General features: G+C 48.3%; 1 protein-coding gene across 1 annotated transcript in view; it reads right to left on the bottom strand.

The window, feature by feature from the left end:
• The window catches only part of sema3ab (sema domain, immunoglobulin domain (Ig), short basic domain, secreted, (semaphorin) 3Ab), a 36,006-nt gene extending 20,277 nt beyond the window's left edge, over positions 1–15,729 (bottom strand). Inside the window, exons 1-2 of the mRNA XM_056282048.1 lie at positions 15,215–15,729; positions 387–547 (exon numbers count right to left, since the gene is read on the bottom strand). Coding sequence (XP_056138023.1) covers positions 387–547; positions 15,215–15,332 — 279 coding nt within the window. The 5' untranslated portion in view covers positions 15,333–15,729. The remainder of the gene's footprint in view (positions 1–386; positions 548–15,214) is intronic.
• Between the last annotated feature and the right edge of the window lie 3,489 nt (positions 15,730–19,218).

Below are 19,218 nucleotides of genomic sequence, written 5' to 3'. Positions count from 1 at the left end.
TGGGGGGTTTGGGGGTCACAATGCGATTTGTTCTCCACTTTGTTTCCGTTTACTCCATTATTCATCCAGGTGCGGGGAGCAGCTAACATGCCTGGTGCAGCGTGTGATCCTGTGCGACAGCTCCAGCCTGAAAGATTCATAAGGCACTTTTCTGTAGAAACAGAATCCCCGAATAACTGAGCCCTTGACTGGCACTCTGTACGGAGATGTACCCGCTCAGAGCTACATGTCAGGTCTGTTCGAAGCAAACATAGAGCAGTGGATGGATGGATGGACAGATGGGTGGAAATAGTTTGGTAGATGGACAAGTGCACAGATGGTCAGATGGGAAGACAGATGGACTAAAAAGGATTCAGCCCTGACGTGTTTTTGATGATCAATGCTACCTGGACATAGTCTTTACTGATGTTAAGAAGGTTGAAGGAGAAAATGTGGTCCTTGGCTCCCACCACGAGCCTGCCTTTCTCCTCGTCCAACAGGAAAGTGTGGTAGGCAGAGCTGTTGGCCAGGCCTTCAAATGTCACCAGGTTGTTTGTCTCCAACATGTCTGTGAAGATTGAGGGAGAGAGAAAAGCGGTGATTGGTCAAATGTAATACAAGATGAATGTCATAGTATTTCACAAAATAAAAGTAGCCTTGAAGTCTTTCCAGACTAAAGTAATTCAAATCCAGAGGTATTCCGAGGATGTTTCGGAAAAGAATGACCTCTACCACGATGCTCAACTTTTGCAGCTAGGATGCAAGCAGTCTCCCCCCCCCTTTTTCCCCCAATTGTACTTGTCCAATTACCCCACTCTTCCGAGCTGTCCCGGTTGCTGATCCACCCCCTCTGCCAATCCAGGGAGGGCTGCAGACTACCACATGCCACATGTGGAGTCGCCAGCCGCTTCTTTTCACCTGACAGTGAGGCGTTTTGCCAGGGGGACGTAGCGCGTGGGAGGATCACGTTATTCCCCCCCAGTTCCCCCTCCACCCCGAACAGGTGCCCGATCGATCAGAGGGGGCGCTAGTGCAGCGACCAGGACACATCCGGCTTCCCATCCGCAGACACGGCCCATTGTGTCTGTAGGGACACCCGACCAAGCCAGAGGTGATGCGGGGATTCGAACCGGTGATCCCTGTATTGGCAGGCAATGGAATAGACCACTACGCCACTCGGATGCCCTCAAGCAGTCATTATCAAAAAAAAACATTTTTTTTGGTTTTTTAAAAATCATTTTTACCTAAGAAAGTTTGCTGCTCTTGTTTTCTTTGGTTATCCCTCCCCCCTCCCCCCAGAAAACAAAGACCAACCTGGATTTGAAAACAGCTTTCAGAATTTTGTAGGAGCTCTAAAAATCTCTTTGGCCAGAAATTCACCTCTCAGTTCATTAGTGTTACTTCCTGGTAGTGCTCTGCAGCACAGCGAGAGTATGGGCATCGCTACCTGCCTTTAGGGGTTAGGGATAGACCAAGGAACGTTATATTGCCTTGTCTGGGCTAGTGCCCCAGTAGACTTTGCCTCACTCTTCCTCTTTTTTGCAGCCCCCCCCCCCCGTCTGTCTTTCTCTTTGTTGTTTCTCAGAATTGCACCACCCACATATTCTGTACACAAACTGAGTCTATTCCCAGGACTAGTAGAGGTGGTGTAACGTGGCCAAGGAGGGCAGATGAGGAGGCATTGGAGAGCCGGTGCCAAACCATCATGGACTGGGCAGGTAGTGCCGGCATTAGGAGCCAGTGATCAAACTGTCTGCCTGGGGGTAAGTGACCTTGACTGGAGCAGCCAGGCAGAACTTGGGGAACTTGTGGTGGAAAACTGGGAGGAATACATAATGTCATGTGGCTCTACTAATATTCCACAGTCCAAACTGGAGGTTTTCCATAAACCACAACAACCATTAGGTCATTCTTTATATATACTACATTTAGAAAGAGCCAGGTCACGCTTTACAGTGCAGCACATGGGTGTGCCAAGTCTGGCCTAGTAGTAAAATTTTCGCTCACCATTTGAAACCTCGTTTGCTATACAAGGAGTGTTTTTAGAGGTTTCTTACCATGGTGTCTCATAAACGTTAAATTGTGCGTTATCCTTGAAGACTTTTCCCTTCTCACATTTCGCACACCTTTCTAAAAGATAACACTCTCTCTCTCTCTCGGTCTCCCTCACATATTTCTCTCATCCAGACTGTTTACCCACAGAATGACCCCCTCTCCTTGACCACCCACACAAAGGGTGGAGAGGTAGAAAAGTTAGGGGGAAATGGATGTTTTATCCTTTTCTTCTCTCTCTCTGTGTTTCTCTCTCTGTAATAATCCATCACTCTCTCTCTCTGTCTCTCTCTCTCTCAGGAAATAAATAACAAAAACACTTATGAATGTTTTAGTAGGGAGCATGCCCCCCATCCCCCCCCTGAAGTGTGTCAGTGCTTGAAAGAGGAAGCAGAGATGAAGGAGAGCAAAACTGGTAAAAGAGAAACACGAGAGCCAAAAAAAAAAGGGGGGGGGTGACCACACCAATTGCTTTTACACACACTTAATTCCTCCATCCTAAATGAGCATTACCAGACTAAAATTGGAGTCATGAAAACACGGCGGTCTGGATTTATCATTCGGAGACATCATTATCACAGTTTTGTACCCACATTAATACAAACAGAGCATCGTTACGTGGTTTTGTCGATACAATACTTTCGAGAATCGTTTCCATCTTGCCTGATGACGTCGTCCTACAGGCTTCATAAACCTCGGCAGCAGATTAAACTTTGAGGAAAAAGAAAAGTAAAGAACATGCAACTTAACACTGGAACCACCGGGATTTAAAACGACCATGGGCCGTCAAAATGACCGCCACGGCTTTTAAACTCTATGTTCTGCCAAGATAAACACCCAGATGAGATATTAATGCATTACATATGTTAGTGTGTCTGTTATGAAACTAACTGACACCAAAGTTAACATTTTAACAACTGTAATACTATTTTTCACACAATTTAAAATGGCCACTGTCCAGCGCCTGTAAATGCTGCACCGCCTTGGCGCGTCTGTAACCAGACGTGTAGGACATAATCAAATCAAGTTCAGACTATTTCTCTGCACTGGAGGGCGCTAGTGTGTTTCTAGGACAGAGCAACGAACTTCATGAAGGAAATGACGTGACCAACACACGTCATAAATACTGACATGACGCGCACGATGGTCATGGTCGTTTTAGGTCGATCATAACTTTTTTTTTTGCAATTGATCTAATACTCATTTTAATGCAAATATATGCAATTTTAGGAGCACTCACAGAGCGGCAGGGCTGTATCTTTTTTTTTCTTTGCAAAGTTATTAAACTTTGAAAATCCAAAACCGTCAAAATGACGGCCTTGGTCGTCCTAGTGGGAAGAACATGGGAACAAAAGGGAAGGGAGTCGAATGTTGCAATGCTGAAAATGAGAGCAGTACTTCTAGAACGTCAGCTTAGACAACGAATGAATTGAATTACTGCCTGCATGTGTATTCACTCATTATTCTGTTATGTAATGCAGCTGTAAGACAACAAAACATACAGACAAATGAGTCCACTAATATTCCTGTTGGAGGGCGTCCGGGTGGCGTGGCGGTCTATTCCGTTGCCTACCAACACGTGGGTCGCTGGTTCAAATACCCGTGCTACCACCGGCTTGGGTGGGTGTCCCTACAGACACAACTGACCGTGTCTGCAGGTGGGAAGCTGGATGTGGGTATGTGTCCTGGTCGCTGCACTAGTGCCTCCTCTGGTTGGTCGGAGTGCCTGTTCGGAGGGGGGGGGGGGAATAGCGTGATCCTCCCACGTGCTACGTCCCCCCCTGGCAAAACTCCTCACTGTCAGGTGAAAAGAAGCAGCTGGCAACTTCACATGTATCGGAGGAGGCATGTGGTAGTCTGCAGCCCTCCCAGGATCAGCAGAGGGGGTGGAGCAGCGACCGGGAGGGCTCGGAAGAGTGGGGTAATTCGCCAGGTACAATTTGGGAGAAAAGTATATATATATATATATATTCCTCGTTGCAGCTCTGGCAGCATCATGTGCAGAGACATGGGGCTTTTTTAATGAGTGAAAGGTAGAAACAGAGAGGAGATGAAGTGATTAAAAAGGAGTGATATTGACGATATGGGTTAAGAGGTGAAGAGAGAGCAGTGAGACAGCGACTCGCTGCACTCGTTGAAACCAGATTCTCTTTGAGTTGCTCATCATCACTTTTTTGACAATCAATCCATTTTAGGTGACACTGATTTGAATGTTATTGTGCATGCCATGCTCATATGCATGCATGCATGCATGCACACACATAATGCAGAAAGACACAATGGGCGACACCCTATCTTATTGTTATTGTCTCGGCAGTCCTACTGGTTTCCTGTGTGGCTCAGTGCTCGTAGCATTCTGATGAGGAGAGATTTAGACAGTCTTCTAAATATAAATTCCCTGCACATAGTGAACCAGCCGTTGGGCACACAGACTCCCCACGCCAAAGCCTTCCAAGTCCTCCTCATTACTTACGCACTTAATAAGTCCAGAAAGATCTAAAAATGGGATTTATTCAAACTTCAGAACGAACCGACGCCGGTCTCTCAGTCAGTGTGCACAGTGAAACTGGTTCCACCTCAAATCCTGTCGGAGACCAGGCTGGCCGAGCTAAAACCGAGTCGCCGTTAATAAATACTGGAATTTAAACGATGATTTATGAAACGATTGTATTACAATGGGAACAATGTGCTTTGAGTGTCTTCCAGCTACCCTCCTGTCTGTCAAGATGTCAGCACGTCTGAAAAGTTGATGACGGATTTGAGTGTCTGTACATACTGCAAAAACACAAGATTCACTCAGCGGGACTAATCAGGTCACCCCACTTGCTCGTCTAGTTGCAGATAAATCCGGCAGGTTCATTTGGGACACGAATTCAATTGTTAGGCTGCATGTGAACAACGTCAACATCGAAAGAAATAACGGAAGAAACTAAAAGAAAGACATCCATCCATTATCCAAACCGCTTATCCTGCTCTCAGGGTCGCGGGGATGCTGGGGCCTATCCAGCGGTCATTGGGCGGCAGGCGGGGAGACACCCTGGACAGGCCGCCATGCTGTCACAGGGCTTATTGAAGAATAACCACTAAGCTGATAAACAATCCAAATCAGCCCCAAATATCGGCTGTCGGCCTCCATAACTTACCAATATCAGCCCTGAACCAAATACATATGAGTGACTGATTGAGAAGACATAAAATGACAGATGCATGTTAGGGTTAATGCTCCTGCCTGTGCCCCTGAGCAAGGCAACGGAAAGAAGAAGTGGACTTGGTCCGCGGGTGCTGCAGCGGCCCACTGCTCCTACACAACAGGATGAGTTACATGCAGAGAACACGTTCACTGTAACCTGTACAGTGACACAATACGAAGTCTTTCTTCCTTTCTCTTACACAAACCATGTTTCCAGAGTGTCTCCTGTTTGCCCCAGATGTATGCTGCCCCCTGTGGTCATCCCTCACCAGCACAGCCACCACCCGCCCACCTCCCCACTACTTCACCTGTAGAAATTCTGTCTTTTCATGTGTGTGTGGATGTATACACTACGTGCATGATTACAGTGTGTGTGAGCAAGAAAGTGAGAGCAAAAGAAAGAGAAGTGGATAGATAGATAGCTAGATAAAGATATATATATATAGTATATATACATGTAGAGAGAGAGAGGGGAGAGGGAGCGAGAAATAGATAGATAGATAGAGATATAAATCTCTATCTATCTTTTTATTGCCAAAGCAGGTAAAACAACAGCACAACCGCTACAATCATTGTTGCGTTGTGTTGTTGTTTTACCTGCTTTGGCAATATGTACAAAAACGTATGTCATGCCAAGAAAGCACACATTGAATTGAAGAGATATAGAGCAAGAGATAGATAGAGAGAGATAGATAAAGATATTCTTTTAACTTTTAAATGGTAATATGAGGCAGCCTTGTCAGTCACTTCAATCAGTGAACATACATTGCAACACATAGCACAGGGGCTTCGACACACACACACAACACACAACACACATAACACAACTCTGAGTCACCTGGGGAAGCAAAGCGCAGAGACAACATCACCAACAGACATGTGCACAAGTCCAGTTTGTGAACGTGTTGTGTTGCGTGTGTTGTGTGTGTGAGATAGAAATCTGTTTTTTTCTCAAGTCCGTCTCAAGTAAAAAACAAATATTTTCATCAACATGGAGGTGTTGAGGAACTATAGAACACACACACACACACACACGATGACAGCACGTCTCGCTTAAAAAACATCTCACACCGTGTGAAACGGGGGAGCAGCATCACCGGGTCAACCCTGCAAACACACACACACACACACACACGGCTGGTTTGTGAAACAAGTTTGTGAGACTGGTGGCCATGGAAACAGACCATTCAACAGAGACTTTAGCTGTGTTAATAAAAGCTAATCACCTAGAGACTCACACCCTCAAGACAACGGGTGTGTGTGTCTGTGTGTGTCTGTGTGTGTCTGTGGTGTAAGGAGCAGTGAGCAGACGAGTGTTTCTGCAGCGAAGTGGAAGCCCGCAGGATATTTGTGAGCCACTCGACCCAGGTGACAATAAGGTGCGTGTCAGGACCGGCCGGTCCTCAGGGCTGCTGCCACAGGGACGTCAGCAGCTGCACAACCCGCTCACGACCAAAAGCCCTCATGCTTCTGCCCTCCCAGTTATGCCCCTCTGCCACTGCAGGGCACCGGCTCGGCTCTACTCTACCCTACCCTACCCGACTCTACTCTGCTCGACTCGACTACCCTACTCTGCTCGACTCTACTCTGCTCGACTCTACTCTACCCCACTCTGCTCGACTCTACCCTACTCTGCTCAACTCTACCCTACTCTGCTCGACTACCCTACCCTACTCTGCTCGACTCTACTCTGCTCGACTCTACTCTGCTCGACTCTACTCTGCTCGACTCTACCCTACTCTACTCGACTCTACCCTACTCTGCTCGACTCGACCCTGCTCTGCTCGACTCTACTCTACTCTGCTCTGCTCTACTCTACCCTACTCTGCTCGGCTCTACTCTACTCTACCCTACTCGACTCGACTACCCTACTCTGCTCGACTACCCTACCCTACTCTGCTCGACTCTACTCTGCTCGACTCTACTCTACTCTGCTCGACTCTACCCTACTCTGCTCGACTCTACCCTACTCTGCTCGACTCGGCTCTACTCTACCCTACTCTGCTCGACTCTGCTCTACTCTACTCTGCTCGGCTCTACTCTACCCTACCCTACTCTGCTCGACTTTACCCTACTCTGCTCGACTCTACTCTACTCTACCCTACTCTGCTCGACTGTACCCTACTCTGCTCGACTCTACTCTACCCTACTCTGCTCGACTCTGCTCTACTCTACCCTACTCTGCTCGACTCTACCCTACTCTGCTCTGCTCGACTACTCTGCTCTACTCGACTCTACTCGCTTTGTTTGGTTCTCCATTGGGCAGAAGTTAGGGATAGTACCTGGTACCAGGTACTTTTTTTGGTACCACCTCTGTCGAGGTTCCAGGTGAGCTGAGCTGATACCAAAAGGTGACATGAAAATACCTCTATCAATACATAAATAAAATATAAATATATGTATATTTATTTATATTTGTTTAAATTAAATACAATCTTATAAAATAAAAATATTTAAATATAAGTAAAATTCATTTATATTTCTTTAGATATAAATAAAATCGGACCAGTGGTTGGTCAGAGAGAAACTGAACAGCTGTGTTTATAACCAGGGAAAGCCAAGGTGGGTCTTATGAGACTTGTACTCCAGCTGATGGTCTGTCCATGTAAAACGTTGTGTGTTGTCAGTGAGTCTCTCAGTTACAGTAATATTGTTCATGTGAAGCACACGTTGGTCTTGTTGGGTTTTTGAAAATAAAACACTGGTGTGGGACGCTGGTAGACAAGGGAGGGAAAACCAGTCAACACGCCCACAGATGACCAGCGGGGCTTCACCGTGAGGGGGGGGGGGTAATACCTGCAGTGGAAAACCACATCCCAAAAAGTAAAGCGAGTAGAGCAGAGTAGAGTAGAGCCAGTACCATGCAGTGGAAAGGGGCAGTAGTCACTCATATGTATTTGGTTCAGGGCCAATACTGATTATTGGTACGTTATGGAGGCCGATAGCCGATATTTGGGGCCTGATTTGGATTGTTTATTAGCCCAAAACTCGCCGTGCACCCTTTCCTTTTAGTTTTTTATGGAGGGTGCTACGTGTCTGTAGCTATGGCGTTATAAATCTTAGTGGTTATTTTTAAATAAGCCCTGTGATGGCCTGGCGGCCTGTCCAGGTCCAGGGTGTCTCCCCGCCTGCCACCCAGTGGCTGCTGGGATAGGCTCCAGCATCCCCGCGACCCTGGGTAAGGAGTAGCGCTTTGGATAACGGATGGATGGATGGATGTGGTTACTATTAAATTCCAAATCACATTCTTTTCCCTCGAAAGAAAGTTTCAGTATATTTCATGACTAACTTTTTCTTTTTATGCGTTATTCATACGGTTGTAAGAGCGGCGATTGCATTATACAATGAAGAACACGTTTGGCCAGAGATACAGAAAGAGACTTTCTCACACAAGCAGACAGACGGGAAGACAGGAAGACAGACACATGGACACATGGGCCGGCAGGTGTGCAGCCTGCACCAGGTGTCAGCTGCTAGCCTGTCATGTTTCCTTTCTCTCCCCCCGATTCTCTATAACAAACCTGCCCAGCCTTCTGCAAACGCCACTCTGCCAGCTGCTATCCACCACCGCTGCCCCACGCTTTCATTTTCTGCCCCCTTCACGCTTTCTGCCCCCTCCACTGTTTCTGCCTCACGCTTTCTGCCCCCTCCACTCTTTATGCCTCACGCTTTCATTTTCTGCCCCCTCCACTCTTTCTGCCCCACGCTTTCATTTTCTGCCCCCTCCACTCTTTCTGCCCCACACTTTCATTTTCTGCCCCCTCCACTCTTTCTGCCCCACGCTTTCATTTTCTGCCCCTTCCACTCTCTGCCCCCTCCGCTCTTTCTGCCTCACGCTTTCTGCCCCCTCCACTCTTTCTGCCCCATGCTTTCATTTTCTGCCCCCTCCACTCTTTCTGCCCCACGCTTTCATTTTTTGCCCCCTCCACTCTTTCTTCTCTGTTCTATCCAATAAAAAAAGAGACATTTCCAGACTTCACCCTCATCTCTGTCCATCACTTATGTCTTTGCATGGTGGTCTTAAGCTCCGTGTCTCACACGTCAACATATTTCTGATCGATGGCGAGACCCTAGCAGCGACTAGGAGCGAGGGAGAGAGGAGAGAGAGAGAGGGAGAGAGGAGTAGCGAGGAGCAGATGGAATGGATGCAAAGAATCAACAGTCCCATGTGAGATTGATAAAAATAAACTCTTTTACCCCACATTCTCTCTCTCTCTCTCTCTTGCTCGCTCCCTCTTTCTCTACCTCCATCTACCCCCTTTCTTTCTACCTCTCTCCCTCTTTCTCGACCTCCATCTACCCCTCTTTCTTTCTACCTCTCTCCCTCTTTCTCTACCTCCATCTAACCCTCTCTCCCTCTTTCTCTACCTCCATCTACCCCTCTTTCTTTCTACCTCTCTCCCTCTTTCTCTACCTCCATCTAACCCTTTCTTTCTACCTCTCTCCCTCTTTCTCTACCTCCATCTACCTCTCTCCCTCTTTCTCTACCTCCATCTACCCCTCTTTCTTTCTACCTCTCTCCCTCTTTCTCGACCTCCATCTAACCCTCTTTCGTTCTACCTCTCTCCCTCTTTCTCTACCTCCATCTACCCCCCTTTCTTTCTACCTCTCTCCCTCTTTCTCTACCTCCATCTACCCCCTTTCTTTCTACCTCTCTCCCTCTTTCTCGACCTCCATCTACCCCCTTTCTTTCTACCTCTCTCCCTCTTTCTCTACCTCCATCTACCCTTCTTTCTACCTCTCTCCCTTTCTCTACCTCCATCTAACCCTTTCTTTCTACCTCTCTCCCTCTTTCTCTACCTCCATCTACCTCTCTCCCTCTTTCTCTACCTCCATCTACCCCTCTTTCTTTCTACCTCTCTCCCTCTTTCTCGACCTCCATCTAACCCTCTTTCGTTCTACCTCTCTCCCTCTTTCTCTACCTCCATCTACCCCCCTTTCTTTCTACCTCTCTCCCTCTTTCTCTACCTCCATCTACCCCCTTTCTTTCTACCTCTCTCCCTCTTTCTCGACCTCCATCTACCCCCTTTCTTTCTACCTCTCTCCCTCTTTCTCTACCTCCATCTACCCTTCTTTCTACCTCTCTCCCTTTCTCTACCTCCATCTACCCCCTTTCTTTCTACCTCTCTCCCTCTTTCTCGACCTCCATCTAACCCTCTTTCGTTCTACCTCTCTCCCTCTTTCTCTACCTCCATCTACCCCCCTTTCTTTCTACCTCTCTCCCTCTTTCTCTACCTCCATCTACCCCCTTTCTTTCTACCTCTCTCCCTCTTTCTCGACCTCCATCTACCCCCTTTCTTTCTACCTCTCTCCCTCTCTCTCTACCTCCATCTACCCTTCTTTCTACCTCTCTCCCTTTCTCTACCTCCATCTGCCCCTCTTTCTACCTCTCTCTCCCTTTCTCTACCTCCATCTACACCTTTCTTTCTACCTCTCTCTCTTTCTCTACCTCCATCTGCCCCTCTCTCTCGCTCTCCCTCTTTCGCTCTCTAAAACGGTTGTTTTTTTCTGTTTTTAAAAATCAAAATCTCTCTCGCTCTCTCTCTGCCTCCATCAGCCCCTCTCTCTCTCTCTCTCTCTCTCTCTCTCTCTCTCTCTCTCTCTCTCTCTCTCTCTCTCTCTCTCTGTCTGAGTGCATAAAGCCTGATATTGGAGTACCACCACACCCTGTGCGTGGCATTATTGTGTTATTACCCCCGCAGGTCTGACAGCTCACCTGGCGGTGAATCTTCATATGGTGAACTGTGTTACTGCGCGGTGACAACACAACATGCGTCGCTGCGTGACTCATTCTGCCATGCTCTGGGGGAAACCACAAGGGTTTTCATCAGGCAAGTCATTTATTCTATGCAACGCAGAAATGCATGGGGGGGGGGGGAGAAACCCACTTCAAACCCTTTCCCCTGAAATGCACAGGGGTTAGTATGCGCTGCTCCTGCACAAGGCATGGCTTAGGGTTTAAGTTTGGAGATGGACAACTCATAAATGAGTTTCCCACGCAACGTTACTGACAATTCTGGGTCACATTCTGCATTAACCCTCTAGCGGGGTCAGCAGAGATGGGGTACAAAGACAAATGAATTAATTGAAAGCATCCTTCCAGAAGAGGAACTCTGCTTGTTGTGCTGGAGATGAATGGAGAGACCATGATCGCTTTGGCAACTTTAAAAACGATCCAAGCCAATGCAAAATGAAAATGTTTAAAATCTGTAAGTCGGGGGGGGGGGGGATAAGGCATCTGTGAGCGAGTTGACTGTACAGAACCTGAACCAGCCGGGCCCCTAAACATGCAGCGCTGTGTAAGGTACCCTCCCATCTCAGGTCTGAGCTTATTCACACCACAAGAAACCCAACTCCACACCCAGGATTCTTAACGTGCTGGCGGATTAAAGGTCTCCGACAGAAATGACCCATTCCCCAGCTCTGATTAAAAGTCACTTCACACCCACGACAGACCCTGTTAAATGACTTGGCTGTGAATTGAAAGAGAATTCTTGACGGGCCGTTTTCCCCACATGTTGCAGTTCTTCGCTTTATTTTCCTCCTGGTGTTCAAGTGTAAGAATTTGCCAAGACGTTGGCTGTTGTTGCTGGTGGTTTTGTGTGACTGTGTGTGTGACTGTGTGTGTATGCGTGCATGCAAGTGTGCGCGGTCTCTTGGCTCTATTCATCAAAGGGGTGGACAGGTCGGAGAGAAGGAGTACTTTTGGCGGTACACCCACAGCCTATAAAACCAAAGTACCTTCTCTTCCTTTGGCAGTAAACAACATGTGCTCCACTTTATCGGGCTGGTACACATGTAGGACATATGGATGCTCTGTTCACTCCCTCCATAGGTTCCCCTTGCCCTGAGGGCGCAACTCTATCTCGCAGTACAGTATAGCTATCAGAGTGGAGGCTCTGCGAGGCTACCCGCAGCAGCGCATTTAAAATCCATCGCCTTCCACCGCCCCCGTCGCCAATAGTCGTCCAACTGTTGATACAGTTGGACTTCGTCTCGTGTTTAGGTAGCCGTGGGGTACCGTTGTTGTCCTTCCCCCTGCTCCACTGCCCTTCTGCCCCTTTTTTTTTTACCCCCACTGCCCTCTGAAGATCAGTTGGGTCCCCTAGGGTTCAGTGCTGAGGTGTGGTGGTGGGGTTACGGGATAAGCTGGTGTGTGCGTTTAGGGGAGCATTGTCGGTGTCAAGTGAATGGCGAATGCTGTGATCGGGGGGGGGGGGGGGCTCCTGTTCCATTTCACACTGCAGAAATAAGCATTCTCCTGCTGTGTTGATGTAAAGTAAATTATGTGGTAAAGCCAAGAACATCTGCATGTGCACGTGTGGGCTCACACATATGCACATGCAGATGTTACACATACACACACATACAATATACACACACATGCAAAAGCAAGAGGATGCACATGGATCCATGTGGGTACACAAAAGAAAAAATCACGGACAGTTCTGTAGGCCCAAAAACATGTGTGTGAGCAGTAACCTGTAGGGGTCAGGGTTCCTTCACAGCTTTGTGTCACAGTCAGACTTTCAGTGTGGAGGAGAGGAAGCCTCACGCGTCCCAGCCCAGAATCCAGGCTGATTCTATAAGTCTACATCCTTCTCAGTCATCACTGAGGTATTACACAATTATATGGATTATCATTTAACCCCCCCCCCCCCCGCCTTTTTCCTCCGAATTGTATCCGGCCAATCACCCCACTCTTCTGATCCGGGGAGGGCTGCAGACTACCACATGCCTCCTCCCATACATGTGGAGTCACCAGCCGCCTCTTTTCACCTGACAGTGAGGAGTTTCGCCAAGGGGACGTAGCGCGTGGGAGGATCACGCTATTTCCCCCGGTTCCCCCTCATCCTGAACAGGTGCGCCGACTGACCAGAGGAGGCGCTAGTGCAGCGACCAGAACAAATACCCACATCCGGCTTCCCACCCCTAGACACGGCCAATTGTGTCTGTAGGGACGCCTGACCAAGCCGGAAGTAACACGGGGATTCGAACCGCCGATCCCAGTGTTGGCGGGCAATGAAATAGACTGGCACACTACCCGGACGCCCCTGGATTATCGTTGAAAATCCATATGAACTCTCGATATCCCCGTGATTCTCCAGTTTATGGTTTTATCCCCACAGCCAATCGAAATGATGGAGTCCAGGGTGCCGTTGGGGCAGCAGCTTCTCCACCCCAGCAAACACAAAGTCATAATTAGCTGAGGAGCCTGTCGTATTTCTGGTAATGATCTCCCCTCGACTTGATCGGAGCGATATGCTTCCTAGCCAATACACGTCTGCTGCTGTGGTGGAAGCGTCCAGCACGACGGGGTCAGTCGGTCTGTCAGTGAGCCGTACGAGGGGTTTGTGATGCGGACGCACGGATCAGATGTTGTCTGAAATACGTCGGCGACACGGAGCATCAAAATGACATTTCTTTTCTGCATATAAATCATCAGGCTTGTATCTTTGATGCGGGCATAAAAAAAAGAAAATCACTCGTCCATTAGTCCATGGCAAAAAGCCCTCAGCTGCCCTTCGCCAAATAATAAATGGGCCCACTGGAAACGTGGAACATGAGATGGCAGCCGCTCCTCCGTGCCGGGTTAAAACTTCAGCTCCTGATTTCCATATCTGTTAAACAGTGTCTGTGGTGATCAGATAGAGATATCACTGCAGGGGCGGTTTCACTCAACTGACAGCATGTGGTTTTACGTGATTGATGCTCACAGGTATCATTAGCTACCTACAGATGGCGACGCGCATTTGTGTGTGTGTGCGTTCTGGTGCACACGCGTGTGTGCGTGTAATTACGGATCTCTCGGTGCTCAGACAGAAACGTCTCTCTTTGGTAAAGCCATCTGCTGAAACAGACCTGCGCCATTCATCCTCGGCATAATTACCATGCAGGAAAGGACAGAGCGGAAAAATGACATCCAGGGGAAAAAAAGAGAGCGGAGAGGAGAGGAGAGAGGGATGAATGACGCCTCACTGCCAGCGAGTCCACGTCTGGCACCGCTTTTCATTACCAAACCGACAACAAGCAGTTTGATCAAGACAGAAGGAGACAAAGGGACCGATTTCTGTCGTCTGCACTTTCATCGTGATGCTCAAGTAAAACTACATTATCACTTCTTTTGATTTGGCAAGTAGAAACTTGTGAGTTTCTCTCCTGTTTGTATTTCATTACATATATATTACCCAATCCCCCCCTCAGGGATCAATAAAGTATTCTGATTCTGATGGTTGTGATGTGCAGTGAGTTGTTAAAATAAAACCCTCGCTGTGTAAATTTGTGTTTTCCAGCCTGTGTCGGCTGGAGGGACGAAGCCCCGCGGCCGAACATGACCACCGAGCGACGCCTCCGAGACCTACCTCAGCGAGACTGGGTGAACACCGGACCACATGAACGAGAAGCCCTTCTGAAGGTGGGCAGCCATTCTGCTTTGTGAGCACACACACACACACACTCACGTATGTCAACAAAATAAAGTTTCTAGTGATCCTACAACAGCATGGAAAGCAGATCTTTTCCCCCAAAAATCAAAAATGGCCGCCCTTCATCACGTCATCACATCTTACTGTTGATGTATTGCCATATGCCATATGCGTGTGGGTGTGTGCGCACGTCATTCTGCAACACAACCTGGTAAATATGATCGATATGAGACGGCGTAGAGCTTTTTCCACAAAACCAACAGACTCGCTGTGGATCACAACATGAAATGAATGAAGGCAGTGCAGCTGTTCGTGTCACAGGAGAGTTTCAAGAGGTCAAAGCCAGACGGGGTCACCATGACGTTAGCAGAAGTGGTACAGACGTCACCGTTTTAACAGCTAAAACAACCGGTTCATTAGCAGAAAGCGTGTGTGGTGTGTGGGGCGTGTGGGGCTTGGGGGACAGGGGTTATTGTGTACATATCTTAAAACAGTGCTTCATTTACAAGTCAGTCATGTACTCACGAGGACGGGGGTCAGAATTCACCACAGCGTGTCGGGAACTCACCTTTATAGGAGAGCTTTAGCCGGGGGATGTTGGTCTTGATCTGCTGGGCTCTGCTGCCGTCTGTCCTGAGCAGAACCGCGCCGAACAGCAAGGCAATGCTGCCCCACAGAGAGGCCATGGTCCCAGGCAACAAAACGGTCCAGGTATGCCCCCGAAATACCCTCCTCCAGTGCAGCCGTCGGGAGACTCGCCGTTAGACTTGGAACAAGTGTGGGTTTCTTGTCAGAGAAAAAGAGCTTCCTGTGGTCCAGCCACTTCCGCCGCTCTTTCTGTCCGAACCGGCTCTTGGCAGGTTTGTCCCCCACGCTAAATCAATACAGTACCTGTGACAGGGGTCAAAAGCCAAGGTTAGTCCCAGAGTCCGACTCCAGGGAGGGCAGAACCTGCAAATGGAGTGGTGGGTTTAGGTCAGCGTCACTGCAAGTGAGACCCGGCACGACTGATATATAGATATATATGTTAAATAAATAGATAAATAAATAAATAAAATGAACTGAAGACTACAGCAAAGGCACGTCCACCACAGTAAAACCCTCCCAGTACTCAGCTGGTGGAGGTCCGACTGTCATACGTCTCAGCGTCACAAGTTATCCAGCATGCAGCGCTCCCTCTGGACAGCCGCCCACATTTTCTCTCAGTCTTTTTTTCTTTAAGTTAGAAAAAGGAAAACTGGTCCAGTCTGTTTCAGCTGTTAATCCAGTCTGCTTGGTAAGCAAAATCTGCACTGAGACTCTCGCTCTCTCTCTCTCTCTCTCGCTCTCCCCCCCCCCACCCTCTCTCTCTCGGTAGTTAATAGTGCTGTAGACTTGTCCAGCCCCACTTAGCGTAGCACTGCCCCATCTACACAGCACAAGGCACACAGAGCAACTGAGAACAGCTGAGGCAGACAGTGTAGTCTGTGGGAGAGCGAGGGAGAGAGAGGAGAGAGAGAGAGAGAGGAGAGGGGGGAGAGAGAGGGTGGGGGGGGGGGGCAGAAGAGATTGTAGGCGGGAGAAAGGGTGAGCAGGAGTATGGAAAGCGCAGGAGTTACAGAAACTGTGAAAGCAAAAGAAAAATGGTAGAAGAAGAGAGGTAAGAGCAGAGCAGGAGGTGCTGGATAGCACGGGGGGAGGAGGAGGAGAGGGTTTTAGGAGATCTTATTCTACGGTTTGGATCGATTTCAACTTTGTGAATTTATTATATCTGCATAATGTGTAAGGCTCTGCGATAAATAAAATGGTGCAATACTTTCATGTTGAATTTATACGACCCCCCCCCTTTCCTTTGTTTTTCTTCTTTTTTTGCAGAATTTAACTCTGCACTTGTGAACAGAGTACATGGTGCGTTTTTTTGGCTAACCTCACCTTTCTCTTCCTGCCTTTTCTCCCCCTCTGTTGATCTAGAAACACATTCCTTCTTTTCTTCCTTTCTGCCGTCATTTGTTCTTTCGCTAGTACTCCGTCTCTCTCCGTCTCTGTTTTTGTGTTTATAAAAATCTTAAGAGCTCCTTTAAAAGTGGATGTTTGCTACGTCACAATGATGGATGGTCTGGCAGTGTGTGGTGTTGTAAAGATATGGTGAGCTGGTCTTGGGGGGGGGGGGGGTCCTGACATGATTTAGATTCTGTCAGTCTGACGCTACTGACCATGTTGGTCTTTGTGTTGTCATTTTCTTGTGATTTTTGTTAAAGTGTTGTTGAAAGTCTCTCTGTCTGTCTGTGTGTGTGTCTGTCTGTCTCAGTTCAGTTCAGTTCATGGGGCTTAACTGGCGTGGCCCTAATCAGATGCAGTATTGCCGACGCTCTTTGAGAACACTGACAGTCACGCATGTACAGGAGATGCACAACACTGTTGAAATGATGAACACAAATGTGTAAATATTTAGCGAGCAATGAAAAAATAACCCTTCTGCGACAGCAGTCTTTTTCCCCTTTCTGCTCTTCTTTCTTTTCTCCCTCCTTTTTTAAATCTTGAGATCGCTCTCTTTCACGCAACTTTTCTCTCTCTTCCGCTCTTTTGTTTGTTTTCATGTGGTTGTTTTTTTTCTGTCACTGCAGAAATCTACACATGGCTTAAAAGTAGCGGTCTATTCCGTTGCCTACCAACAAGGGGATCGCCGGTTCGAATCCCCCTGTTGCCTCCGGCTTGGTCGGGCGTCCCTACAGGCGGGAAGCCGGAAATGGGTATGTGTCCTGGTCGCTGCACTAGCGCCTCCTCTGGCCGGTCGGGGCACCTGTTCAGGGAGGAGGGGGAACTGGGGGGAATAGCGTGATCCTCCCACGCCCTATGTCCCCCTGGGGAAACTCCTCACTGTCAGGTGAAAAGGAGCGGCTGGTGACTCCACATGTATGGGAGGAGGCATGTGGTAGTCTGCAGCCCTCCCCGGATCGGCAGAGGGGGTGGAGCAGAGACCGGGACGGCTCAGAAGAGTGGGGTAATTGGCAAAGTACAACTGGGGAGAAAATACAAAAAAAAAAAAAAAAAAGCTGTTGCAATGCCGCTAAGCTATTATTTTATGTCAGCCATGTGTTAGCTATGTAGCGCCGTTCATACCCAGTAAAACGGCACACTTTTAAATTTGCTCCCCACAGCCAAAACTTAACTTCATTAAAACGTCAAGTGTGTCACATGTGCTAAACGGCTGTAGTGTGCATTTAGCTATCCGGTTTGGAGTACGACACAACCGTGACCCCGGTGGCGATATACACGGTTTACTCTGCAGGGATGAAAAGAATTGCGGTGAGTCTGTGCTTTTGGTATGTGGCGTAGCTGGTTCCTCACAAGGCAGCATGCCATTCATCTAACCTTCTTCTTCTTCTTCTTCTTTCGGCTCGTTTCCTGTTGCTCAGGGGTCACCACAGCGGATTCCGTCGGCACCCTGTCAGGGCACAGCACCAGTGGCGGCCGTCGTTAGCCTCGACTGATCCGGTATGGTCCTGTCAGCCCGCATACTGATTTAGCAACGTTTTACATCGGATGCCCTTCCTGACACAACCACTAACCCTGTGGACGGGGGCACAGGTGAAGTGCTGGCTGCCATCCCAGTATTCATGGACTTGTTTCCATGCCTGCTGCTAGCAGGTAGGTTAGACGTCATTCATCTAACTTACGTGGGTCTAATGGATTAGTTTACCTCACATAAGAGCCACTGGGCATCTGGGTACCATAGTGGTCTATTCCGTTGCCTACCAACATGGGGATCGCCGGTTCGAATCCCCGTGTTGGCTCCGGCTTGGTCGGGCGTCCCTACAGACACAGTTGGCCGTGTCTGCAGGTGGGAAGCCGGATGTGGGTATGTGTCCTGGTCGCTGCACTAGCGCTTCCTCTAGTCGGTCGGGGCGCCTGTTCGGGGGGGGGGGGGACTGGGGGGGAAATAGCGTGATCCTACATCCTCCTGGTGAAACTCATCATTATCAGGTGAAAAGAAGCGGCTGGCGATTCCACATGTATGGGAGGAGGCATGTGGTAGTCTGCAGCCCTCCATGCAGTGACAGGGATGGCTTGGAAGAGTGGGGTAATTGGCCAGATACAACTGTGGAGAAAAAGGGGTAACCCCCCCCCCCAACAAAAAGCGCCACAGTACTGAAGCTTGTGGAATTATTTGGCCAACACAGATATAGACCTATAACGGTCTGCTGGTGATGGTAACACTCAAATTTGGACCCCCACATGGAAGGACACAGAAAGAAGCGTTGTCTATGCTTTACTCTTCTTATGACATAAGTCTTATGTGTCAGGAACCAGTGGGCAACAAATAAGTTTTTTAGTCGGGGCAGATCACTTGTAAATAACTGGCAACTCCATGACCAAGGTACCACGGATGAGACTGTAGACTGATCTACCACCTCGGGTGCTAAATTGAAAGAGTTAAGAGCTGCGAAGCTTCAACGCTTTTCTTGGGGAAAACCGGGAGTCAGGAGTCGAGTCAGGATTAGTCCGATTCTCCATATCGTCTTATGAAAAGAGCAAAATACAAACACTATTGCTGTAAAGCGACATGATAATCCTATTTAATCATCATTTAAT

The sequence above is a fragment of the Lampris incognitus genome, chromosome 6 (assembly GCF_029633865.1).
Source record: "Lampris incognitus isolate fLamInc1 chromosome 6, fLamInc1.hap2, whole genome shotgun sequence".
Lineage (NCBI taxonomy): Eukaryota > Metazoa > Chordata > Actinopteri > Lampriformes > Lampridae > Lampris > Lampris incognitus.
Note: the sequence above shows the minus strand (reverse complement) of the source record. Positions and strands in the feature narration are given on the sequence as shown.